At 38.2% G+C, this 27,688-nt stretch overlaps 1 protein-coding gene across 1 annotated transcript in view; it reads left to right on the top strand.

Annotated features, from left to right (window-relative positions):
* LOC142345018 (uncharacterized) overlaps nucleotides 1-24,675 on the top strand; it is a 100,110-nt gene extending 75,435 nt beyond the window's left edge. The window contains exons 6-7 of the mRNA XM_075397101.1: nucleotides 23,374-23,571; nucleotides 24,571-24,675. Of these exons, the coding sequence (XP_075253216.1) occupies nucleotides 23,374-23,571; nucleotides 24,571-24,675 (303 nt within the window). The remainder of the gene's footprint in view (nucleotides 1-23,373; nucleotides 23,572-24,570) is intronic.
* Nucleotides 24,676-27,688: the final 3,013 nt, after the last annotated feature.

Here is a 27,688-nt window from a genome sequence, read left to right as displayed (position 1 = left end):
CTGCCCAACAATTATTTCTCAGCGCTTGTTCAATTAAAATCTTTGGAAAAGCGGCTAACGAAAGATCAGACTTTAACAAAAGTACTCGAATGCCATCAGAGAGGACTTAGACAAGGGCTACGTAGTAATGGTCAAAGATGCTCATAAGGTGGAAAGCCGCTCGGAACGAGAGTGGTACCTACCACACCATCCGTTGTTAACCCGAACAAGCCGGGCAAGGTCCGTAGCGTACTAAACGGCGCAGCTAAACTCCACGGCGCATCTCTTAACAAGTCATTACTCATCGGACCTGACTTACTGCAAAACCTAATCTATGTACCACTACGGTTCAGACAACATCCATTTGACGTATCCGCCGACATCGAGGGAATGTTCCTCCAGGTTGGAGTGTTACCATGTGATCAGCCATCATTGCGCTTTTTTTGGCGGGAGGAACCCACATCATATGTTGTGGTACACCAGTATACATACCACATCTTTGGGGCAAAAGATTCGCCCACCTGCGCCAACTACGCACTTCAACACACGGCAAGTGATAATGCTAAGGAGTGCCCAGAACCTGCAAAAGCCGTCCTTGAGAACTTCTATATGGACGAATACTTAGACTCAGTGGAATCCCCCGAGAGTGCCCTCATTAGGTCGAAGGAATTGGTACATCTTCTCCATCTATGTGGGTTCAATCTTACTAAGTTTGTAAGCACTGTACCAGATCTGGCTGACCCAATTGATGGGTCAGCTCAATCCACTGAGCCGAAGGTCATCGTTTCAATCAAGGAGGAATCAGTGCACGTGCTTGGGCTTAAGTGGGATCACAATAAAGATACTCTGGTTGTGAGTAGAGGTACTAACAGCACCATCACAAAAAGTCTAACACAGCGCTTGGATTTAAGTCTAGTGTCAAAGGTCTACAACCCAATAGGTCTTGTCGCACCGTTTACTGTTGGTGTTCATTTAATCTTGAATGACATCTGGCGTGTCAATGGACAAAGTTGGGATGACGAGTTGCCTAAAGACACAGTTGACAGATCCCTTGCCCGGTGTGTGGAACTGCCAAGGTCAGCTGAGATCACTATACCGAGAAATTACTTTTCAGGACCATTCCAACATCTTGAACTCCACATGTTTGGTGACAACTTGCAAGACGTATTCAGTGCAGTATGCTTTCTTAGGGCTCAAGTAACTTGCACCTCCGGGGAGTTTATAACAGAGCTGGCGTTCGTCTTGGGCAAGGCCCGTGTTGCACCTATGAAGGTAATGACAGTTCCTAAGTTGGAATTACAAGCCGTTCTCCTCGCTGCCCGTTTAAAAAGGGAAATCTGTCGAGCATTAATGGTTACTGTGGACAAAGTCTTTATGTGGACAGATAGTACCATCGTCTTGCAGTGGATAAACTCAATAAACAAACACCCCATCTTCATTGCAAATCGTGTTAGTGAAATCCTGGAGAACACCAGCGTTGAACAATGGAACCGCGTCGCCACTTGTGATAATCCGGCAGATGCTGGCACGCGTGGTATGTCCGCTGAAGTTTTGCAATCAAGTAGCTGGGTGAGGCGTTGTAACTAAGGAACAATATGATGACACCATCTCATCTCTAGCCTCATCCGTAACCAAGCCCCCTAAGGAACAAAGCATTAAACTAATCCCGTTTGATAAGTTCAATTCTTCTCAAAAATTACTTCGTGTCACCGCATATGTGCTCCGTTTTTTACCATCTCATGAAAGTTACCGTACCGTGGACGGCAGCATAGCCGACCCTGTTGAGCTTGACGAAGCCGAGCGTCATCTCCAGTACTTGGTTCAGGGAGAGTCTTTTAATACTGAAAGAAAGGATCTTCTTGACAACAAATCCGTTAAGAAGAGCAGCTGCACTGCTCAGTTTACTCCGTTTATTGGGCCTCATGATCTCATCCGTTCTTCTTGTCGACTCCGACGGCTAGGGGAAATTGACTTTGACACTAAGCATCCTATCGTGCTGGATGCGCGTCATACTTTTGTGAAACTGTTTCTGCGGCATACTCATTTGAAGAACCATCATCAGGGCATCGATTACTTAAGGTCAAAGGTACAGGAACGTTATGCTATCCTTAAACTACGTTCCACACTGCGTTCCATCTAATCAAACTGCGTCTTGTGTAGAAAGTTCCGTGCAGCAACCATTCAACCGATCATGGCAGACCTCCCAAAGGAGATACTCGCATACCAGTCTCCTCTTTTTACCAACACCGGGGTTGATTACTTCGTCCCATTCTACGTCACAGTTCGTCGGACTACAGAGAAGAGGTGGGGATTTCTCTTCACTTGTCTTACTACTCGTGCTGTCCATGTTGTCGCGTCCATGGACACTAGTTCCTGTGTAATGGGAGTGGAGCGGTTCGTCTCCCGTCGGGGTACTCCTGCTAAGATTTGGTCGGATAATGGTACAAACTTCATTGGAGCGGCGAAAGAGCTCCGTGAATTTACGGAAAAATGGAATACGTTTAAAATGGCCACTGAACTTGCACAAAAGGGCGTTAAGTGGAGGTTCAATCCACCCAGTGCGCCACACCAAGTTGGAATCTGGGAGAGGTTAGTTCGTAGTTTTAAGAGAGTACTGTACACTATCCTCGGTACGCGTCGTCTCACGGATGAGATGTTGAACACTACTTTTTGTCTGGTAGAACACGCACTAAACTCACGTCCTTTAACGCCCGTAAGTGCCGACCCGTCGGACTTAGGCGTAATAACACCTAATCAGTTTCTACTCGGTAACCAAGCAACCGGAATACCGTCCATCGTTGGCGTCGACGAGTTCGATCATCGTAAGCGATACGCCCGCGCACAGTCCTGCGCCAATGCAATTTGGGCACGTTGGCTTAGGGAGTATGTACCTGCGCTGAACCGTAGAACTAAGTGGCAGACGCCTGCCGAGCATCACCTCAAGGTTGGTGATTTAGTTTGGATCGTTGAAGAAAGCAATCCTAGGGGTTACTATCCAACTGCTCGGATTGAAGAACTCCGTTACGGCTCCGACAGCGTCGCCCGCTCCACCGTCGTGCGCACGTCGTCCGGATCGCTCGTCTGCCCACTCGTTAAGCTTGTACCAGTCCTCCCAACATTTTCTTCCGGGCCGGAGGATGTTACTGAGTAAATAAAAGAGCAGCGAGAATTTAAAGCGAGAAAGAATTACGTAATTTTTTAACCATGTAAGCCTTACAAAAAGATTAAATGCACGTAAAACCTCTTCTATTTGGCATAGAAATGTCGGAAAAAGTTCGTTTAACATAATTTTCGTTGAGCCAACTAATTAACTAAATCGATTGCGCTCTTTTTAGGCTTAATATTTTTATGTTACGAAAACGTATCGGTGATCAATCTGAGTCGAAAACCAGCTCAGACAAAATACCTGCTAGCAAATACAGATAGATTTGCCGGGCCATTTAGACGTGCTTTATTACCTTGATGTGTACCAATACAGTTGTTTCTCGTGGTTTGCTTATAGAATTGAATGTATTCGAAAGAGTGGCTTATCATCTTTAGTTTTTTTGGTGGGCTAAATGTTCCCATGCAGCTCTGGTAACACAATTTGTAGAGATATTTCGTAAATCTAAGTACGAATAAATTGCGAGAAGACGTGAGGGTTTTATCAATTTGTCCTCAGAAAAGTTTTACAAAGAAATCTATATCAATACTTGCTTCTCTTAAAATTTAGAGTGATGTATGTGCAATAATGACTCACCATAATAACACCAAAGTTATAAGGGAACATAAATATGTTTTACCTGTGAAAGTTATGGAACAAAATTTCGGCTTCAGAGAAACAAACTCGTTGATGAGTTTTGCAGCGAATTGATCTTTGTATTTGTGAACGACGAGTTTGTTGTTGTTGTTGTTGAAAATTTGATGCTCCTCAGGGTAGTTTGAAAAATCAAACTCCTACAAAATATTGGGTTGGGCTGCTAACTCTTTGTAGAAATAGTCAGATTGAATTTTACGTAACAGACTATCTGTGTCAGAATATAGCAGGCGACAATCAAAGTGCGGCATCCTTATGTTATAGTGAAATCTATACATTTGAAATTTAGCTTATTCTAGCATAGTCGCGCCAACAATTGTTGGCTGATCCCAATCGATTCTCTTTGGGTTTTGCGTGATAGCAGCTAAATTTTAGCCGAAAATTTTGAATATTTTGAAGATAAAGCGTGAGACATTTTGGAGCACTTGATTTGCATTCTGCGCCATAGTGAGTTTCATTCTCCTTATTTTTGACTTACAGGATTTACATTAAGCGCTATTAATCATAAGTTTGAACAAATTTTCTTCGAATTTGTTCCTCGCGGTCTGTCATCTTTCCGTGTTTAGTCTGATTTATGGCTTCATCGAGTTTTCTTGCGAAAATTGAAGCACGCGGTGTACTGTTTCAACAATCTTACCAAGTTGTAAATAAAGTTGAAGATTCCGGTAATGGAGCGTGTAACGCTTTTTGTCCGCAAAAGGTTTGTGGTGAATTGGGGACAGATGAGCGCGGCATGTTGACATTGACTTTCAACTCTCTCTGGTAAGTGATCAATCATTCAACAGTACTATTTCCTTTGTTGGCGCGAGACGGTAGTCACGATGAGGTCTTGTATGTTGTGTGGGTACGCCAAATCAACTCAAAGGATGTAACCTATGGGAGAATCGGTTGGTGTATTGAGTACCTGCTCGAGTGCGACTTCCACCAGCAAAAAGTCACCAACGGGTAGATGTTCTGTTTTCATGATGCCACCACACAAGTTGTTAGCATCTACCATGAAACCAAAAGTCGACTCGAGCGCACTGTCATAATTCTCCAAGTACTTGTTTTTCGCCTTGAAGCAACGTTCATCATATACCGAAGCGAGACCTCCTTTAATCATGTTTTCAACGATTTCCAGATTTTCTCGATTTATCAATAATTGATTATTGGACCGGCAAAATTTGAGAAAAGCATCACCAGCGAAATTTGAGGCACTGTAGTGATATGCACAGTCCAGTCCATAAGTCTTCATACACAGTCTTTAAAAATCTTCACACACGTACGCAAGCAAAAGGGTATTGCACCTAAGATATAAGTTATGATAGTCTTTACGGTTACGACATTGGAAAGTATCGAAAACAGTTTTTGCTTTTTGTAGTTCTTCCTCTGTAAGTTACAATTTTGAATTGTCTAAGCTGTTTTTCAACTTTTCGAGTGGAGGAAATTCTCTTTCTGCGAACTTTGAGCGGTCAGTCATGTACGAATAGGGGTATATTCCTTTCTCTTTAATCGAACTTAGATCATCAACTGACTGATCGCTATCGAAAATTGAATCGAAAATTGCGAAAGCCGAAGCGGGCAGGTTACCAAATAATTTTTCAAGGGATGTAGTTAAAAACTTGAAACAATCAATGAAACGTAAATAATCGTAAATTTTTCTGACTTTTCCATCTATCCCCGCGACTTCTTTGATTAGGACACTGAACGTCATCGATATGTACTTCGCATCTGTAGATGGGATGACGCTTATTGTTGTTGATGGCTCAATTTCTCGAAAAGCCCAGCATAGGGGGTGAAATTCGTAGTTAGCGATGTTGTGACCAATTACGGGAGTGAAATTGATTGTGCGTCGCATCCAGTTGCAATTTTCATGAGCAAAACCAAGGAAATCCTCATGGTGGTGGCAATTGTCCAACATTTTTAAATCTTGGGGTTTGAAAGGTTCTTCACAAATCCAACAATCAATTGTTTTACTTCAATTAGGTAATTGTTGTCCTAAATATATCGGAAAGCGTCTCTTTCTATAGTATATTTCTCGCGCCATCTCGTGCATTTTTTTTAAACAAAATTTGTCGGACAGTTTTCGGAGCTGTCGACAACGAATTCTTTTGGTGTTGAAAAACTGTTCTCAATCAAAGTTAGAGCAAAACTGGAGGGTATGTATTGTTCGATAACTTCAGTTAAAGATGTGTCCGGATTAGCTGGACAAGATGAGACTGGCATTAAAAACGTCTCAATGTCGAAGTAAACAGTAAATGGAGCGAACCGTCGCGCCCTAAAGTTTTTGAACCGGAAGGAACTTTTATCATCACCGGGCGTCTTTCTTGTTGCTGGTGCATGGTTTCAACATCATCGTGAACTTGATGTTGCATTTCAGATTTGGAAAAAGCAAAACAGTCACTGCACAGACGCAAACTGTTTGTGGACTGTTTTCCTTCATAGTGCATACCAGTCTAATGAGGCTACTGATATGAACATAATGATGTTCATCTTCGTTAAACAGGAGTAGAAGATTCATCGTTGGTTCGATGTTTTGGTTATTAGAAAGGTACATAGGAAGGAGGTCTCTTTTTGAAAATTCAAACACGTTGACCTGCACGTCATTCATGATTTTGAACTGATGTATCTCGTGAAAGAGATTTCACCGCAGGGTTTAGTAGACTCAGGTTTCCTGTAAGTAGCCGGTTTAGTCAATTGTGTTCTAATGTCTCGTGAAGGTCAGCTAAGTTTGGTCCGTGCAGTTCCTGGTACAATGCGGTGTAGCAGTAGTTGAAACATTTGAAATCATCATGGTTGCCTATACTCAGTAAATACCGTTGATTACGAAGACAGAGGGGCAGCTCAACAAAAGATGAACCCTTATTGGCCTGAATTTAGCCAATTTTAAATCAACCCACAGAATTTTTTGAAGAATCCAACCAAATCCATTAGATGCGAACACGAACAGGGCAGTGAGCATCTATTCCACCATGTGAAAAAAAGTTTGTTTTGTTTGGCAATTGATGATGAACAGGTGTCGTTTCAAAATTGGCGTAGATATCAATATCCGATGCTTCTCCGCTCTCAGGCGATTCTTTATGAAGTGACAGTTTCGCGCTGAATTGAACTTTTTGTGGACCTTCGTTCAATGTTTTTTGTTCTATAATGTCTCTGAGCAGTCATGAAATGGAGGAGGCCAACAATGTTGTTACTATCTACAATACGGTAAGACTGGAGACTCTTTCTAAAGGCCGACTCTGTGAGAGTGCCTCGTTGTTGTTGTTGTTGTTTTTGTTGTTAATGTTGTTGTTTTTGTTGTTGCTGTTGCTGTTCTTGTTGTTGATGTCCCTGTTGATGCACAATCGGGTTAACAACTCTCGAATTGTCAAGAACAGGTAACACATGTTGTGTCCTGATGTGATCGTTGAACAAGTTTTTGTCGTTGAAAGCAAGATTACAATAATGAAAAAGGTTTTTAAAACTGTTATGACAGCCAGAGAGATTACTTTGAAGTTCAGATCATTGACAGCGAGTACCTGGACAAATTGAACAGCGGTATAAGGGTAATACTTTCTCGTCAGCATGAACAATGCGTTCATAATCAGCACGGTTACTTTTGTTGCTGTAAACGTTTGGCAGCAACACTTTTCTGGCATTTTCAAGATAAATTTGAACAAACGGTTTAACAATGCCAGAGTTCTCAAATATGGTTGAATTCAATCTTAATTTACTTTTATGCTGGCCAAAGTTTGAAAGTTTGCGCGCGTAAATTTGAATTTTAAATTAGTCAATCAAATTGAAGTAATCTTGAAATCGCGCCAAAAATCAAATTCAAACTTAAAAATGGCTATCACTCAGTCAAAGGAGAGACAGAAGTTAAACACTCAAAAAATGGTTTACAATCAGGCAGATTGAACGAACCTTCACCTTTTATGATTTTATTATACAATTAAAAATAACTTTGGTGAAAGTTGAAAATTTCGAATTTGTTGAAGTTCTTGTTTCATGTCTCGGAAGCATGCATGCTAAGAAGTACATGAAGGCATATACTCTATGGCTCTATATTAAGATATATCATAAAAGAAAACAAGAACTGGAATCAACAAACATCAGTTGAATCTACATCGAAAGTGGAGTTTTTTCAAATGACTTTGACCTCTGAAAAAAGGACTTTGCCAGGTGTTCATGTGTTGACAAATATGACTGAGAACCGCAGGAGGACCTTTTTGTTGGTGGAGTGCTTCTCTATGAAATCTTTGTGTAAACAATCGAAAGATAATCACTGTTTTTTTTATTTTTCCTATTTTTTTATCAAAAAGATTAAGGGGATTAGGCTTTATCTTCAAGATTGAAAGAAAAAGTTATACGCAGGTTACTTCATTAATTTTCTAACAGGTTCCCACTACATAAAAACTTCTGTTTATTAAGAGTAAAAATGCCTCCTTCTTGTTTAAGGATTGCTTTTTATCGCTTTTTTGGATTAGGAGGGATTAACTAAAATAACAAAAAAAATGCAAAAAAAAACAATGCTGCAGTAACTTTTTTAATCTTGAGCTCATGAGATCTTAGATAGCGGGGACAATTGTCCATCGTATGAGCGTATCCCTGTTCTTTTGAGATCAAATTTTTTTTGCTTTCGGTCGCTAAGTCACTCTCGTTTTCGTTGATTATGAGTCTCAGCTGACGTAAAGCAAAAAGAATGTTTTTTTTTGAGTTCAAGAAAAAACAGTCAAAATGTTTATGCAAAAATACAAATTTGGAGGTTTTAAACTTTTTTAGTAAAAACAGTTAAAGAACAAACACTACAACATTCTCACTAGAACTTTAGTGCTGGCAAAAGCTCCTTGTGTTACCACAAAAACACCAGAACGACAATTTCAGTTGTTAACTACTTTTTCTCGGATTTTGGATTCGCCGTTCATATTCGAAATTTTTTCCATCATTTTGCTCCAAACAAGAGCTGTTCACTGCAAAACTAATTGAAGCAATGGTAGTCTTGGGTTTCCTGATTAATTCCCGTTCTTTCTCTTAATAAATAACATTTATCGTTTGCGTGAAATTTTTGATTTATTCAAGAAAAAAATTTTTGAACAAACCATATAATATTAGATAGACAAGTTCAATAACTAAAGAGCGCTAAAAATTCGGAAGTTGATTTAATGAACTTGTTCAAACAAATTCAATTTCAATAAAGTGCGTTCGTTTTTGTTCAATTCCTTATGCAATGGTTGAAAATTTTTAGTGTCAATTAGGTCTATATCAAAAATTTATAAAATCCAATCATCAAAATTGATCGAATGTCAGATACACAAATTTTGAGCAATCTAAACCACGCATATAATGATAGTTTTAGATTTTAGTTTAAAATGTCAATTATATCCATGATGTTGCTTTCTGGTCTTCATTTTTTAGGAGCCGCACAAAATTGCGGTGTCTCACCGCTTTCCGACGTTTCAAATAAGGCTGAGTTCGATTGCTGTGATGTATGAATGCTTGTCCCGGATAGGTTGTTCAAGTCCAAATCTTGGTTTCTGTTGCAAACTGAAAAAAAATTTTGTTAATTTTCACTGATTTCGCAAACAGAGATGAGCTAGGAATAGGTGTAACTGTAGGACTAGGGTCAACTGCAGTTGTCACTGGCTCACTTGTGGGAGTTTAACTGGCCAGAGAGTCAGGCGCAGATTGGAGTCCCTACATATCTACTCATTCGTTGCCTGCCCGATAAACCCGGAGTTGATTTTCACAAAGTGGAACACATTCACAATCGTAGCTATATAATATCCTCCTCACTTCGTCTGTCAAGGTGTCAACGTCGTAATTTTTGAAAGCAGGTGTAGATTTGGGAAGCAAGAACCCACCCAAAGTAAAAATTCTGCTCTCAGAAGGCTCCGTTTTGTTATTTAGAGCTCAAATTGCATTGTTAAGAGTTTTGGAATTAGACAATGCTGGTATACTGTCCAAACATCGCCAATTTATTTCTGTTGAATCGAGACGACAAAATTTTTGTAAAATGTCTGATAAACAAGAATTCGTTCTCGAGAAGTTGCGGACTCAGAAAGAATTTTGACAGACATTGTAATAGTCAAAATGTAACGGAACACTAGTTTCAAGTAGAGATTGAAATTACAACTGTTTAGCAAGAGGACCCAAAAGGTTTCAAGTAGAGATTGAAAATACATCTGTTCAGCAAAAGAGGACTCAAAAAATTTCATTCAAGTAGAGAATGAAATTACAACTGTTTAGCGAGAAGAACCAGAGGAAACCAACGCAATAATATTAGTGGTGAAAATACGTAAAGTTTTAGACACACCTTACCACTTATCTAGGATCACAATTGTTTTTAATTTATACTTTAAGAATATAACGGACAACCAACCAAGTTAATTTTGCATTGTTCTCAATTGCATTTCTTATCTATGTTAACATCTGTTTTGAATTACTCATACTGCACGTTCCCAATTATGTGAAATTCATCGTGTGCTTTTAATGACGTCAAAAAACACACCTAGGTTCACATCTGTCTTAATTTTCAGGTTTTGTGTTATAAAGGACCAACAACCAAGTGAAATTATGAAATGCATTGGTCTCAAATGCATTTCTTATCAAATTTAACATCTGTTTTGAGTTACTAATACTGCACGTTCCCACACATTTGAAATTCATGCTGTGGTTTTATTAACGTAAAAATGCACACCTAGGGTCACATCTGTTTTTAATTTTCAGATTTCGTGGTAGAACAGATTTCCAACCAATTTGCCACATGTCAGTAGGAAAACTTTATCTAAGGTCCCATCCGAAATTAATTATACAATCCAAAGTGAATGCAAGAGACAGAGTCAAGTACGCCATAGCGTATTTGATACTGAATTCACATGTCTGATGGATTTAATTGGACAAAATGACTACACTGGTTTAATCCCAACTTGCCGCCGCCATTAGTTTGAATCTTTACAAATTAGAATACTTGAAAGCGATGAAAACAAAATGCACAATATGCCTTCCAATTCCACTAAAGTTACAAAATTTGGACATTACTAATTTCATATTTCCAAAACTGATAAGCGTTTAATAGAAACAACGCTGAAACCTTATGAAAGAACAGGAAAGTATGTGTTTCTGAAACTGTTTAGAAAGGCAGCAGAAAAATACGAGTTGGAATAGCAAATTTCATTAACTCCGCAAGAATTTGGGATTTTGGTCAATACGGCAGACAAGATACTTGAATCAGAATAAAAGTCAAAAACTTCAACAAAACCGCCACCAAATAAAAAACCTAAACTCCAACACAAGAGCAAGGTTGGTTGAAGCAATGTATGATAGTTCACCAAGTTGTTTCAAACTATTTCAGAAACAATTTTAGATTCAAAATTGTTGATCAAAAGCCAACAGACATTACGAGCTTGATTAATTATGCAGTTTGTTCTCACTTTGAGTCTGAGTTTTGCCAAATAGCAACTAAACATTTTCACATTTGAATTATAGTTCAACTGACATTGGATCTACAATGCGAAACAAATCATTTGCTGACCCCTGTCTTTTCACAAGTTTCAAACATCTATTTTCAAATTCTTCGAAACTCGAAACGAATTGAGACGTTTTTACAAAGTTCATGTTAGCCGTTAACTTGATTGACAAATCAGGAGAACAAATTGACCCAGCAACGGTTCACAATCGTCTGCCAAATTCAAAAACAGCAAAGATTGCACAGAAGTAAAAGAATCACACAGAAAACAACCCACAATACCATATCAACAGCATCCGGCCTTGAACAAACTCAAACTGATCAATTTTGTACACCATATGAAGTGCAAAGCGAAGCAATTGAACATCATTAACTTTTTAATTTCCCTTTCACTAATTATAACATGCGCAAAATAAATACAAAAAAGTCCACACAGTTCTGAGTTTTGACTTCCAATTGATTGATTTTCGAGAAATTGACATATTTGTGCATTAGGGTCAGAGAGTCGGTGATATAAGTCTCTATAGGCAATGATTGATTGTCCCTAGAGGTCCGCAAAACAATTTTATTGTTTTGATTGCATAGAAGAAGCCCGCGTGTACCAGGGAAGTTCAAGGGCGAAGCATTTACGATGAGAAAACGATTTTTAAGGACTTTTTGCGGAAAATTGATGGCAGTGTATACACCAATAAAATTGTATTTCAATATTTCTACATTTTTGGATGAGGTAATTGATATCATATTCATCCCTTTGTTGGTTAAAATGTGATTTTTTGAAACCCGGCGTGCAGAATCCACAAAAATGGTGCTAGTTATTTTTGCCAAAATTGAATATTTCAGTATTGTTGGGCAAGGCAGCCGAAAATTTCAGCTCCATCGAAATTGACCAATTTGTAAGCTCGGGATGTACAAAACGGTGAGAAGTTTTTTGAGGGCTGGTCAAGTCAAAAACCATGATAAAATCGTTTGGAGAGTCTGTCAAACTTATACCATGACCATTGTCAATATAGGCTAAGTCTGATATTGTATTGAAGTGAAGACGCTGATCATCATTTGTTGATATTGGACTATCTGCGACTGGCATTCCGTTTCGATAGATTTAAATCTGTTCCAAATCAAAGAAATGGATTCTGTCTATTGTTACCAAGAAAAACTTCGTTTGTGTTTAGACATAAAAGCAATCTTCGGATTGGTTCCCTGGCGAACATGTCTTCTTGTTTCCCGCTGTGAAGACCAGTAGAAGCCAAAAATGTTCTTGTAAGGGTTTCAGGGTATGGATAGGAAGCACGGCTAGTGAGCAATGTTTTTTCAATGGCCGACACAATGTCATCGTTCAAATTCATCTTGCGCATATACAAATTTACTTCAAAAATTTTCACTTTATAATAATTAGCAGCATCATCTGACATAATGGCACAGTCATCAATTGATCTTCAAAAGGAAATCCGAAGAGTTACACCACTCATTAGATGACTGTCACTTGTGAAAAAGTCGACTCCAACCTTTCCTTAAAACCTGCATTCATTTGACTGTCTGACTAAAGTTGTCTTCTGTTTACTTCAATAGTTGATAAGGTTCCAGGGTTTTGCTCATACGAGTAGCCTTGACAAGCTAACCTCGTGTTTTTTGCGTCTTTGTTGTGTGAAAAATAATTCTCAATAAATCTTTTGAGAGCATAATTTCAACTTTCATTTGATATTTCTAGTCCGTTGACTGACACTGTGCAGTCAGAGAACAGTGAATGCAGCACATTATTGCAAAAGTATGGAGCGTTGGTTTTAGTCGCATCTGCAGCAGCTGTACCGTCATATTTTAAATTTGCTTCGAACAACTGACCAATTTTACATTTGACTTCCAGGAATATTTTTTGTAAATCAATGAAGTTATTTCTATCGCCAGCGACTTCAAATTCCAACATTGGACCATTGGGACTATACATCGGGCCCAGTTTTTGCTAAAAACTTCCATCAACTGTTATTAACAGAAATTGTTTTTCAAACAGATCGAGTAAACTGTGAATTGCCTCAAGTGGTAATACATTAGCGATCATCTTTCACCTCTGCAAAAAAATCTGATTGACTTCTTTTTTGAGCTCTTGATCTTGAAATAAATGAGTTTTGCGCTTTTTTTTAATTTATTTGAACGGCTTCCAATTTGTTTCCCTGGTCGTTGTTGGAATTGTCGAGTTCGTCCTCTTGTTTGTTTTTTGATGGCGTTTGAGACTGTGTTTTTCAAGGCTTGTTTTGGTGATTCTTTTTAGACTACATCTGAAATTTCGGGAACACCCTGTTTAAAAATCTCTCTCCCGATACGTTTTGCAGTCGGTAGAATAATGTGCCGAGGCAAGAGTAAAACAAGGCGTCCAATTCTGGCAGCTGAAGCCCCAAACCCACTTCCTCTTTGTCTAGAGTGCCTGGAGAAATGCGGCAATGATGTTACCTGATTGGCATAATAGGAATCCATGTAAGTCAGAAAACTTTTTAAATCGTTAAGTTAAATTAATTTTACCTGTTCCCGAAAAAAGAACCAATTGTCCTGTCTCAGTGAGAAGCTCAATTGAAATTGATTGTATAGTGTTTGATAACAGTTTTTTACAGTCTAAATTTCAAAAATCAATTCGATGTGTTTAATCAAGTTCGCGCACGCTACCGTTTTAAAGACGTGGTTTTGAATCAATGACACGCAATAACGGAGTTTTTTTGTCACCCACATATTGATACTCAATAATGGTTGTGTCTATGAATATTAGGTGCTTTCCCGCGCATAGATCAGCAGGGACTTTTCCAAAGTTTGCTTTTGTCTTATCACTCTTCATTAATTTATTTGATGTAACTGTACCCATTTTGTAACCAATGTGTACATCGCGTCCATCTGGAACTCCTGCAAGACCCAAAATGCTAGATATTTCCTCACAGGGAAAAGTGATTCCTTCATATTTACCAAAAATTATGTTGATTAACCTTGTCAAAAAAGTTGATTAACATTGTCAAAATTGTGAGTCATAAGGGAAAGTTTTTCTCCACTGTGAGACCGAGAAGTGACATTGGCATCAGACGAAACTTTTTCCTAGTCTTCGTATCCCTTAATACTGTATGCTCTTAAATCTCCATTGTTTGCATCAATGAGGGAATATGATGGCAGAAATAATGTCGGAATATCTGTTATCTCAAAGACTTTGTCACTGAATGATGGTTGCTAGTCTTTCTGAAAGTCTTGCCTTTTTTGACAATGCTTACAAATTCTCCAACAAGAGAGCGAGGTTTTTGAGAAACAGTTATTTCAGCGCTCAAGGACACAAACAACGGTACGTTTTTTTTTGTAACTTTGTTTCGCGCAGATTTAGCCATCCGATTAACACGTGAAATTATTGTTTTCACAAAGTCGTCTAATTTGTCAATGTAGGAATAAGTCCATTTTTCTTCAAGGTACCTATGGATGATATTTTTCAGTGAACAAATATTTCGTTCGGCAAAAACAGACTTTTTTCACAAAAACTGCTATACAAAAGAATTGCCCGTGAGTTGCACAGTCTCTTGAAAGCTCCGAGAAATTCTGTTCCATCATCAACCCATAATTTCTTGGGTTGTTTACGTTTGATAATTTTTTTGAATGCTCCAGCTCATTCTGTTGCATATTTTGTCTTCATTGGCTCTACTCTAAGCTATCGTGACAGACAATCAACTGCTACCAAGAGGAAGTTAACATCGCGATTGTATTTTGCAAGGTTGTTAACATATGCTAAATCCAATGACCAATTTTCATCGATATCTTTCACAATCACTTTAAGTCTGGAAAATTGCATTCCAATCGAGCGGTATTTTGTGAAGGACGGCTTGGTATTTAAATAAGATTTGACTTTATCTACTGAGAGCTTGTTGTGTTTTTTAATCGCTTTGAGCTTCCAAACGATGCAAGACCCCTTGGGTAATGTTGTTCCAAAGTTTTTTTCTCAGAAGACGAAACGAGACTACTTTTTCTGATTAGCTTTTTAAGTTTTGTCGTTTCCTTTTTTTCTCTTTTTCAGTTGTGGTTCGTTTTGAAGTACCGCGTCTCGTTTGCGGACTTTGTTGCGGTGGGCAAATTCTTGTTCGCTCTCATAGTTTTCTAATTTTTGCTGGGCGTAAGTGGTTGAGACGAGATCAAGTTCAATTCGAAGAACTAACAAGATTCTTGAATATGCCTCTTGATCAATTTTCTTGATTGGTTGTTGCAAATTATTCAAAAAAAATGATACTTGTACATCCGTGGGTTTATTGTCAACGTAAATTGGTTGGCTCTCTTCCCCAAAAGTGATTTGGCTTGATTGAAGAATGAAATCAAATACTATTTCCACACGTTGGATTTTGTGATCTTCTTTTCATTTAACGTTTTTCATTATCGACTCAAATGATCCAGCTGTTTAGTTTTTGTGACAATTGGATCCACTTCACTGTCATCACTAGGAGTCTCCATTTTCTCCCCATCTCCAGAATTGATTGGATCTGTTTGGACCACTTTATCCGCTTTAGCTACATCTCTTCCAATATTTGTTGGATCAGTTTGGATCACTCTATCCGTTTTTCCTACACCCTTTTCATTTGTTAGCTTGTTTAGCCGCATAAGCGATAACTGAATAGCCTTGTTTTTATATTGTAGTTTTTCAATAATTTTGCTTTTTTGGGGTTGCCTCGTTATAATCATTCGTTTTGGAATTAAAATGAACTCTTCTGTATTCATTATAATAGCATCAAGTAGAAATAACACGAAAGACCAACCGTTTTGAACTGTTTTGATTATCTGTCAAGAATTCTTTTCTTTTCCTTTAAACATGTTTGTTTGGATAATATTTTTCGAAAAGATTTTTTTAAGTTTAATTTAGTTTTTTTATTAATCGCAACATTACCGTTGACTACGTTGAGAAAACACTCTCAGAGAAAATGAATAAAGTTCTTAGAAGCTTTCTTTATTAGTGTTTTTAAGTTGAGGTCGCTTAAGCATTTGCCGCAGCATACTTAGATCTGTGTGTTTCATTTGTTAAATTTGTTGTTACAGATTTTGCAGACGGTAACTAGAAAATTGCTGGTCCTGGTGGCACAATGTTCGAGCAGTATCTTAAAACGCCCGACGTCTTTGGGTCAAGATCAATTAATAAATGACCAAAAGGCTGTTTGGTAGCTAGCTCGTAACTTTCTTTAAGAAACTGTGTGATGTTGAGCTGTCAACCAATTAAACTAATTTGTTGAACATCACGTGGTGATTTGATTAAAATGATGTGGGTCGTATTCAAGTCGATTGTTCTCAATCACTTGCTTTGTTGGAATAAATTGTGCCTAACGTAAATAACGCTTATATTTTTCTGTCGTTCTGCAGTCGCAAGTTTTGAAAACTCTTTATCGTTAAAAATTTCGTCACGTGAAACATCAAAAACACGAAGACAGTCTTCTAACTTTGAGACAATTTTGAAGCTTGTAAAATTTTTAAACTGTATATTCAATTTTCTCTCTAGAACTAAAACTTCGGTTGTTCATGTTGATGGAAATAAAAAAAATTGACTGAAATTTAGGTGAAAAAGTGTTATGGTATAACATTTTGAAAATCAGTTCGGTTCTGCCACAACAAGATGGACCAGACACTGCCATAAAGAGTCAATTGCTTGTTGAAAAAAAATTGTTCATATCTTTGGGTTTGGAAGTGCGTAGCAAACTGTTCAAGATAGGAGCGAAAATCAAAATGTTGACTCCTTGCAGTCCAATTGAAAAAAAATCAACTTGATAAAAGATATTGCAACAGGAAAGACTGTAATGAAAGTTTGAGTAAAATAAACAACTTCTGATCCTGGTACTCTTGAAATGCAAAATCTCCAAGATCTAATTTCCTGTTGATTCTCATCAAAAACTAAATCGGTTATGCCAACTCCCGAATCTAACTGATCCGCAGTTGACCTCATGGAGAAAACGGTTTTTCAAAAATGAATTCAAACAAAATAATTAACTTTTCAATTTAATATGAATATTGGTTTTGTTAGTCTACTATATAAAATTCATAAGTTGTATAATGAAAGTTTTCATCCTCTTTTTTGTAAATAACTGTGTAGCTTGCCTTCATGCCATGCTTCATCCCGTAATACGTAATTTAATCCACACATCCTTAATCTACAAGCTGCCTAATTTCTTTAGGTCGATTTTCATCGTTCAGAGGCACTGGAAATGACCGCTTGGGCATAGTAAAAGGGGTTATATTCATTTTTTGCTTTTTTTCTCATGGACATGATACAATTAAAAATATTCTAAGAGTGAAAGATACTTTTTGAAAGGATCCATTTCTGCTCCAGTGCAATCAAATTGCTGTTTCCTCAATACAGTTTGTCCCCGTCTGTCAATTTTCTCTTTCTTGACCTGTGTAACAGTCAATTGATTTTCAGCCCTTAAACAACTGTAAACGATCAAAATTGGAGACAAATTCACTTGGAGTACAGACGATTGTTCATGGATCAGCCAGTTATAGAAAAATTGGGCCTTCTTCCTCGCACAATGTTTGATTTTCTGTCGTTTTGGGCAAGTTGTTCAATACAAGTCACAAATTGGGGTCTTTCGATAGAAACTCAAATGATCAATTTTGGGACATAACAAATCAAACCACATCTTTTAAAGAAAAGACTTGAGAGGGAAAACATTAGGCGCTGATGCTTTGCAGCTTTTAAGAAAATTTAATGTAATATTGAGTCAAAAGTCGTTGCATGATTCCATGAAACAGCATCAGTACCGATACCGTTTTTTAAGAATTTGATTATTGTCTCTTGACTGAACAAACTTTTGATTTTCCTCTCATTATTCTACCAAACTAATTTTTATTCAAAAGTTCGTATTGGCTGAGATAAATCATTAATTGCCCTTGAAAGAGCTTCCTGGATAACAAAGCAAACAAACGATTTAATTACTAACATTGGCTCATAATTTTTTAAAACCACCGTGGGACTTTTTTGAGAAATTGCTTCACCTGAGAACCTTGAAGAACTCAGAAAAACACTCCTTAGTTATGAATGAAATTTAGGTGCGTTAAAATAAAATTTTGTTCCATTTTAATGGCGCCAGAGTGAATAATGTCCTGACCTCTCTAAAGCGTCGCGTAGCAATTTGTTTGTTTGTATACAAACATTTTACACCGATCGGCAAATGCTGTCTTTATGATGTTTCCCAGCTAGTTTTTTTTACTGTTCAATCTGTTATACACATGATCCACGTATTCGATTTCATGAGGCCCACTTTGGTATGATATGTCAAAAAATTATTATCAATGTCAAACGCTTTCTATTCCCTAACATTAACTATTGTCGAAAAATCGTTCGCTGGTAAAATTTCGAACATAATAATTCTTGGTACATTTTTCATGCTACGCGCTTTTTTGAATGAAAATTCTTCAAGCGTTAGATAACTTTGCTGTATTTGACAATTTATATGCATCAAATGTCTGCACAATGAAATAAGTTTTTGTCTTGTGAGGAAAAAACTCTAAAAAATGCTCAGAAAGCCCTACGAACAACCAATAATTCACATTTTATTAATATGGACGGGCATTTGTTTCCCAAAGATTGGGGAAAAGCGTGGAAAAACAGAAAAGATGACAAGTTGAGAATTTTTGAATTAATAGTTAATTGAAGAAAAGTACCTGCAAAAAAATTTGTTTTTTTCGCATTGTCTCACCACATTTGAAACTGAACTTCATACAGATACAGAACATGCGCTGTTTCCCATTGTTCACCCCAGCTTTTTGTATGTAACATAGCGGCTCCTCTTTTTTAAAGGAACAAGAAAATTTCACACTGTCCACTTCGTTTCAGCTGTTTCAAATCTGCTTGGATACCACGTTTTTGGATATTGTTTGTGAACTGCAATATCCACAATAATACAGATTACGCTGCATTAATTGATAACGAATGAGCTTCAATAATTATTTAATCGTTCAGGTTTGACGTTGACCAGTTTTTTTTGCTCAGAAAATCAAAATAAATGTTGAGACAATCAAACTTTGAGAATATCGGAATTTTTCCTCTTCTGTGACACTTTGACAGATGTTACAGTTACCTATCCCCTTGAGTGGCTACAAAGGTGACAATTATTTTAAGTTCATTTTGAAACAGTGCACATCATTGACTGCGTCAGCACATAAAATTTACGCGTGATCCTCGAAGATGAATGATTGGACCTCACATTTTAAAATTGATAAAAAAAATACCTTTTGGGATTGATTTCCGATCTGAAACGGAAGCCACATTATAACAAACTATACACATCTTAAATTTTTACCTTAAAATTTTGTCAATCACTTAACTCCCTGGTCCAGAAGACCGAACAAAAACGACGTCACGTATGCTCGGTTTGTTTGGTATGCTCGGTCTCAAACGTAAGAAACTGTCGGAATGTTCGGACTCTTAGGCTCTGGATTCAGTAATTTTCGTTTTTAGATTCGACATGATCGGGATCAAACGTAAGATAATCGTCGTTAGGATCGGTCTCTTAGATTCAGTATGTCCGGTTTCAAACTCAGGAGTGTGTACCACCACCCAAATTGTATATTTTAAACTTGCAAACGCGTGAACATTATCTTCGATTAAACCCACTCACCTAAGAGACGGTTCGTTTTAACTTTGCAAGAAACTTTTTTCGATATATGGATTGTGTTGAAGACGTCACCTCAGGAAGACATTTTAAACGTACTACCCAGGTTGAGGTGGCCAGACCGAAGTGACCCCTGATCAGACAAGTTTCGAGTGCACACATGTTCCCGGTGCGCTCGAATTACATGGTCCGGAAAAGGCTTCGAGCGCACTTTAGTCTGGACAATGGTCTGGAACTCGTCTGGACAATGGTCTGGAACTTGTCTGATCAGGGGTCACTTCGGTCTGGAACTCGTCTGATCAGAGGCGGCTTCGAGCGCACTTCGAGCGCACAACGAATTTCGAGCGCACACTCGTCTGATCAGAGGTCACTTCGGTCTAGGACGGTCTGATCAGAAGTCCCACTTGTCTGGGACGGTCTGATCAGAGGCGATTTCGAGCGCGACCTCAACCTGGCTATTTTAAACGTCATCCTAGACCTCGTATGTTTATTATATATACAAGTTCATGTTATATACATTAGTCGATTGCTACAGTGCGACCTTATTGAAAGCGCTTACTTGTTAAACTTTGCGTTGCTTTTATGATTGTTCATTAAATAGAGTTGAACAGCGCTCCAGATGGAGTGACAGACATACTATTTGTCTAGCTAAGGAGGTATATTAGGAGGGGAGACTTCAGGGATGGTCGCCCACGTGTGTTAGCCCTTCGTTTGCGATCTAGCATAGTTTCTTGGAGAGTGTGATGGTTTCAAAGAAAAATCAGAAAACTTAGAAATTTTCTTTATTAAAGTTTCAAAGAACAAAAGAAGAACTTAGCTAACGAAATTTGTTGCTATGTCGATAAGTAATGGCCACAAAACTAAACTCGATTCTAATTTTTTTGGCGCTATCCTTATCTTATTAACCCCTCAATCAGATGTCAGAAGTAAATTCCCCCACCCACAGAAACCCAATTCAAACATCCACCGACCTCCAACTAATGAACTCGACTGTACCTAGGCCATAATGTTTCTCATGTGATGTTGATGAAAATTGAAAATCAGCTCCGGGATTCGGAACTAAGATCCATTCACATGTCAATCAAGTAAAGTATTTTCAGCTAATCTTAATTTTCTCTGTATATTTTCACACAGATAACTTCTACAAATACGAGCTAATTTTTGTACATTTTCAGCTCCTATTTTAATTTAAAGTTCAACTTATTCAATTATTTTGACCCGTGTTATCGACCACGACAATGGTGTCCAGAACAACTACTGACAAACAAATTTTAGACCTACAGAATGCAGAATCAGCTACTGCGTGGCTTATGTCTTTTGTGGCGAAACGTCGCGCAGAGAAGAAAGAGGACAAGATCAACACCGATGGTACTATATAGGACCTAGAGGTAACCAATCTCTTCTTAGTATGTGAGGGCAAGATGCAATTAGTAAACTAAGGAGCCTAATGAGTCCTAAGAATTTGATAGACACTCCTTATAAAGACATCAGGCTGGCGATTCAAAATTAAAATTCTCCTAAAGAGAGAGTAGTAACGGCAGAAAGGACTAAATTTCTGTCCGTAATACAAAGTGTCGGGGAGCGGGGTCAGACGACGAATTCTTAGCACGTCTTAGAACCACCCTATTGTGACTTCGAAAAACTCAAAATAGCGGCAAACCCCGCAGAAGAGTTGGTAAAAACAAAGTTTATCCCAGGCTTGAGGGACCCTGAATCAAAACTTAGACAACTAGACAGCATTAAAGCAAAACCAAGAAAGTCGATTACCGGAATGACCGAGACTTTACAGTTCAGAGGTCAAGCAATGGCTTTTGCAAGTTGCTCATCAGGTAATAAGCCATTTATTGTGAAAGAAGAAGTTGAGTTCAACTTCAAAAAGACCTTTCGAAAGCCAAATGAAAAATTTCCAGCTAAAAGCAACAATAAGCCACACCTTAGTAGACTCTGTCCAGCGCAAATTAAAAAATGCAACACCTGTGAAAAAGTGCGACACTTCTCAAAAATGTGTAGAAGCAAACCCCAACCAAATTCAGGCAAGTAGAAGAAAAAGAATAACAATTGCGAAGACCAAAATATTTCTTCAGAGCAAGCATCTGCACCATCGGAGATGGGAATATTTTATAGTAAAGAACAAAGCTCTAGCATAACTGCGACATGGGAATTTATCTCAATAAATAACTGCAAAGTAAAAATGCAGGTAGACACAGGTGCAGATAGCACAGTGATATCATCAAAAATATGGACTGAGCTTGGTAGACCTCAGTTGGATGGTAAAATAAAACATCTCGAAGCTTATGATGGCCATCATATACGCTTCTGGAATCACTTACTTGTGACGTTGAGTGGAATGGAAACAGTCTCACACAAAAGCAACTAGCAGTTGTGCAGTCCAATAAAGAATTTGGACTAATCGGTGGAGACCTTCTTCCCAAGCACGGTTCGAACATCCGAACACCTACTTGCTGTGAACGGTAACGAAGCTCATGTGAAGCTTATACCAGGATCACAGACAATCTTCTGCAAAGCCAGAAAAATACCTATACCTCTTTAAAACAAGGTCACAGAGAAGCTGGAACAGATGGTCAGACAGGGCATTCTTAAACCGGTACAGTCAGGAGGAGTCACGAATGCATCTCCAGTGGTGTGGCGGAGAAAGTAGAGTGGAAAACTGAGACCTTATGTGCACTTGAAAGTGCATATCAGTAACGAAGTTTTGGATGAGGACTGCCCAATACCAGACATGGAGACCTACATGGGGCGTCATACTTTGGCAAAATTGACCTCTCAGATGCCTTCTATCATATTGAACTTGACGAAGAGGCAAAAGATATATGCACAATCAACACATCTAAGGAACTGTTCAATATGTGTCGACTACCTCAGGGATTGAAAAACTCTTCCTCAATCTTCTAGAATTGCATCGAATCAACACTCAAAGGAATCAAAATTTTTTTGATCTTTCAAAATAATGTGTTGTGTATGGAACTACCAAGAAGCAGTTCGACAACAGAAAGCTTGCAGTCAAGAGCCATCTACGTGAGAAAAATTTTACTTTTAATGAGAAAAATCTAACTGAAGACCATTCGATAGCGTTAGTTTCTTGGGATACTCCATTTCAAAGGAGGGAATGGAACCAGATGCCAAATATGTTGAAAAATTAAAAAATGCAAAAGCACCAGCTAAAAACAAACAACTCGAATTGTTGTTGGGCTAGCGGAAGAATTTACAGAAGAATGATTTCTGATTTTGAACAAAAATGCTACCCTTAAAAAACATGAGAAAGCAATTTCTCACGGGGCATATTGCAACAAAGAGTCTTTGAAGATATAAAAATTGAATTATGTGCTAACCCACTGGTACAGCCATATAGTTTACAAAAAGAAGCAACAGTTACTACTGGCGCCTCTGAAAAAACCATTGGCGGGGTTCTTTTGCAAGAAGGACATCCAGTTGTATATGTATCAATGAAGTTGACTCCAGCGGAGCAAAACTAATCAAATATAAAACGCGAAGCAGTGGCAATTGTATTTGTGGTCACACGATTGAAGAAATTCTTTCTTGGAAGACGATTCACACTACAGACGGACAACAAACCACTCGAATATCTCTTTGCACCAGTCGAGAAGATCCCGAAGACAGCATCAGCCCGAAGCACCAAATGGGCGACAGCTCTAATGGGCTTCGACTACGAGTTGAAGTATACGCCAGGAAAGCAGATACCCCATGCAGATGTTTTCAAGAGAATGGATTTTGACGCAGATGAATCCGACAACGATCGAGTGTGCTTCGCAATCAAAAATATCTATTTCGCTCAGAGTGATTTGGTGACCCAAGCAAAAATCAAAACTGAACTTGGATCAAAAAGTCTCTTTCAGGACATAACGAAACGAATAAAAAGCGGCAATTGGAAATAAGGTTCAGAGGCCGAAAAAAGATTCGAACAACAGAATGATGCACTGACTGTACACAAGGGAATCAACTTCAGAGGTGTTGTTCCTTTCATTCCACCCAAACTACGACACTTGCTTTAGGCAAAAGTGCATGAGATACATCCTGGGAAGAATGCAACTGAGGTATAGGTCAGAATGATAGCATGGTGGCCTGGCATTACCCAAAACGTTCAACATTTTGTTAGCAAATGTAAGAATAGTCAAATGAACAGGTCTAGCCTGGGGAAAACAGTCTCTACGTGGCCAGAAGCTGACGTTTGGAAACAGTTCCACATGGATTGGGGTTATGTTAAGGACCAAGGCAATATCTTAGTAATTGTTGACGCTGGTTCTGACTGGATAGAAGCTTTCACCGCGGGAAATAGAACATCAGAAACAGTTGAAGTATATCTTGGTCAAATCTTTGCAAGATTCGGAATACCAAAAAATGTAGTATCTGATAATGGTCCTGAATTTGTAAGTGGTGGCCTTAAACAGTGGTATGAATCATAGGGAATGAAGAAAATGGAATCACCCGACTATCATCAAAGAGCTAATGGACTAGCTGAAAGAGCAGTTCAGACAGTGAAGCGGGCGCTTCAATCGTGGAGTCCAATCCTCAATGTGTCATTTGGAGCATTCCTGCAAAAGGCACTGATGACACATCGCAACACTTCAAAGACGAGGGGCAAAATTCTAGTTGAACTTCTATCGAGACGCAGAGTGAGACTACCAGCAATTGGAGTTTTCGACCTGTGCGAACCCATTCTATTCAAGGCCAATGAAAAAACACAGACAGTTCCTGCTACCTTCATTGTCAGGAAGGGCTTAAACACATCTTTCATACAGCCCGAAAACTCAACATGGACTATTCTAGTGATCGACAATCAAATTGCGAGACTAGACGAGGACATTGTGAAAACTCAACCAGCAGTGGAAGAGACCATATCTTAACCAGAACCACAACTTCAGAACAAAGTTGTGGGACCTTCACATCCAGATGAATCTTCTGCACCCACTTCAGCTGTAGATCACCAACAACCCGAACCATCGGAGCCTCTACGAACATCATCAAGAAATGGAAAACAAACCGACAGATTTGGAGAACCTGTACCCACAAACTTGCTTAAGAAAGGAGGGAGGATGTGATGGTTTCAAAGAAACAACAAAAAACTTAGATTTTCCTTTATTTCCTTTATCAACTTAGAGCTTCCTTTATTAAAGTTTCAAAGATCAGAAGAAGAACTTACCTTACGAACTTTGTTCTGTCGCTAAGTAAGTGCAACAAAACTAAACTCAATTCTATTTTTGTTTTGGCGCTATCCATATCTTAATGACCTATCAATTAGATGCCAGAAGTATTTTTCCTCACTCACAGAAACCCAATTCTAACATCCACCAACCTCCAATAAAGAACTCGATTGTACCTTAGCCATATACGATTCTCATGAAATGTGGATGAAAATAGAAAATCACATCCTGGATTCGGAATTAAGATCTATTCACATGTCAATCAAATAAAAAATTTTTTAGCTCATCTAAATTTGCTCTGTATATTCTCGCATAGATAACTACTATAAATACGAGCTAATTTTTGTATATTTTCAGTTCCAATTTTAATATAAAATTCAACTTATTGAATTCCTTTGACCCGTGTTATCGACCACGACAGAGGTTGCAGGTTCCACAGGAGCACAGAACCTTACAGATGCCGGTGTCAAGTTCGTTGTAGCTTTCGTGGAAGAGAGAGGAGTATAATTTGATTATAAGTTTCTTTTCTTACAGCCTCTTCAGTCGTTTTTTGCACAATGTTGAACAACTGCAAAGCTCTATAGAAGGCATTTTCATCGCTGTTTCTCAACCTGTTTTTGGTTGCTGAATTTCTCGTTACTGAATATTGTCTCCTAGCTTCAGTTCGGGCAAAACATTCGGTTGAATTGCTCAGTTGTGGGGTACCTCAAGTATTTTTTTCTTCAATGGTTTGTTTACCCATGCAATTGTCCGAGTGTGAACTTTTTGAATAGGCCGACAACCTAAACTTTGCTTCAACGAACAGACAAACCAAATTGAAAATTGGTGCTTGAGCAATATATTGAAATCAAATTAGTGTAAGTGCTCTGATGATTTGCTTCTTTATCTTTTTTAACGATTTACCCATGCAAGCGTGCCAATGTAAAGCTTTTGGTCATGCCGATAACTTAAAACTATTACAAAGAACAGAAAAATATGCAGCGCGACATAGAAATTGAAAATTGGTGCTTGAACAATGAAATGAAGTAATACGAAAATAAGTGATATATGTCTTTGCAATCAAAGTTGAAGACAAACCCAATATAGCTTTGAACAACAAAATTTGTACAGTGTACAAAGTTGATCTACACTGTAGCTTTAGTCAGAAACAGCACTGCAAATTTATTTTTCTATTTTCGACTGAATTTACCCCAATATAGTCCGGTATCTTAGCGTAACAAAACAAATGTTAAAAAAAATGATTGGTTGAAAAATATAGAACTTTTGAATCAACAGGTTGACCGTATTTCATGTCACTGAAAACAAAACCTCGTACTAAATTTGAAAACGGTAGCTATTTCTAATCGTTTTTCACATAAATTACGCTGAAGCATACGTTTACTGAACTGAGCGTTGTATGAGACTCATTTGACTTTAAACGCCAAATGTTTGGAAATAACTAAGGTCACACAGTTATTGCCAGTTAGTTTGCATGCACGTTTTGCAAGCTTTCCAATTTTGCGGCGAACTAATGTAATGCATTGTACCGCAATTATTCAGTGTTTTTAATTTCAAATCTAATCTAACGAAGGATACTAAGGATTGGTTAAAAACGTAGGGGCGCCGTCATGGCTGGTAATGGAAACAATTGCCCAAAGTGCACCAAATTAACCCCCTCCCCCTCCCCCCCCCCGCATTCTTACATCCTAACGAGGTTTGAAATGTGACTCGGGTAGAAATAAGAATTTTGATGAGGTAGTGTTCTTCCAGAGTTGACTGGGGAAGTGTGACGACTGCAAGAGTGTGTGTTTTGGTGACTCACCTCACTTCTGCGGCCACTTTTGTCCTGGCTGTTTATATCCGATATGCAACACCACCAAAACACCAACAGTGCCAGGCAGACTATCAAAATTATTTTACAAAACTGTTTCTTCGCATCTCTGTAGCTATACGTTGGGTCAGTGGAAAACACTTACGTTCACTAAATTGAATTTAGATTGAAATATTTTGAGGGGATTAGGTCAGTCTTGTCCACAAACACGTTTTGGTAATACACTGACGGATTAGTGTAAGTGTTTTTCAAAACCAAACGTAATTATTAGATTGATTTTGACGATTTGGGTAATTAGATTTCGTGATTTGCGTGAATTAGATTTAATCGCCCCTGATTATATAAGTTAATCTCAATGATGGGAGAGAGGATATTTGAGCATTTAATTATCGATTAAACATATAAGTGAATTAGAGAAAAAAAGGAATTAAAGAGTGTAAAATTGCTTCTTCATTCATCGTAAAATCCACTGACAAAATTCTGTCAGTGTAGGCCATTTTGTGTCGTCAGTCTTGTCCACGAAATGGCTCTAAAAGCCCTTTGTGAACAACACTGAAGCGGATTAGTGTGAGTGCAGCTCAATTTTCGGTAAGTGAAACCCACTGCTCTAAAATAAGGGAGAACTTGAACTCAATTAGGGCCCGGATCTAACGCCAAGTCAATTTCAGTACTGGGCAAGTCTAAATCCAAGTCTTATTTCATTACTGATTCAGAACCATGATATGTCACTTTTTACACTTGGCAGTCTAAATCCAAGTCTGATTTTAGACTTGGCAAGTCTAATTCAAGTCTGATTTTAGACTTGGCAAGTCTAAATCCAAGTCTGATTTTAGACTTGGCAAGACTAATCCAAGTCTGATTTTAGACTTGGCAAGTCTAAATCCAAGTCTGATTTTAGACTTGGCA

The sequence above is a fragment of the Convolutriloba macropyga genome, chromosome 8 (genome assembly GCF_964194025.1).
Source record: "Convolutriloba macropyga chromosome 8, txConMacr16.3, whole genome shotgun sequence".
Taxonomy (NCBI): Eukaryota; Metazoa; Xenacoelomorpha; order Acoela; family Convolutidae; genus Convolutriloba; species Convolutriloba macropyga.
Note: the sequence above shows the minus strand (reverse complement) of the source record. Positions and strands in the feature narration are given on the sequence as shown.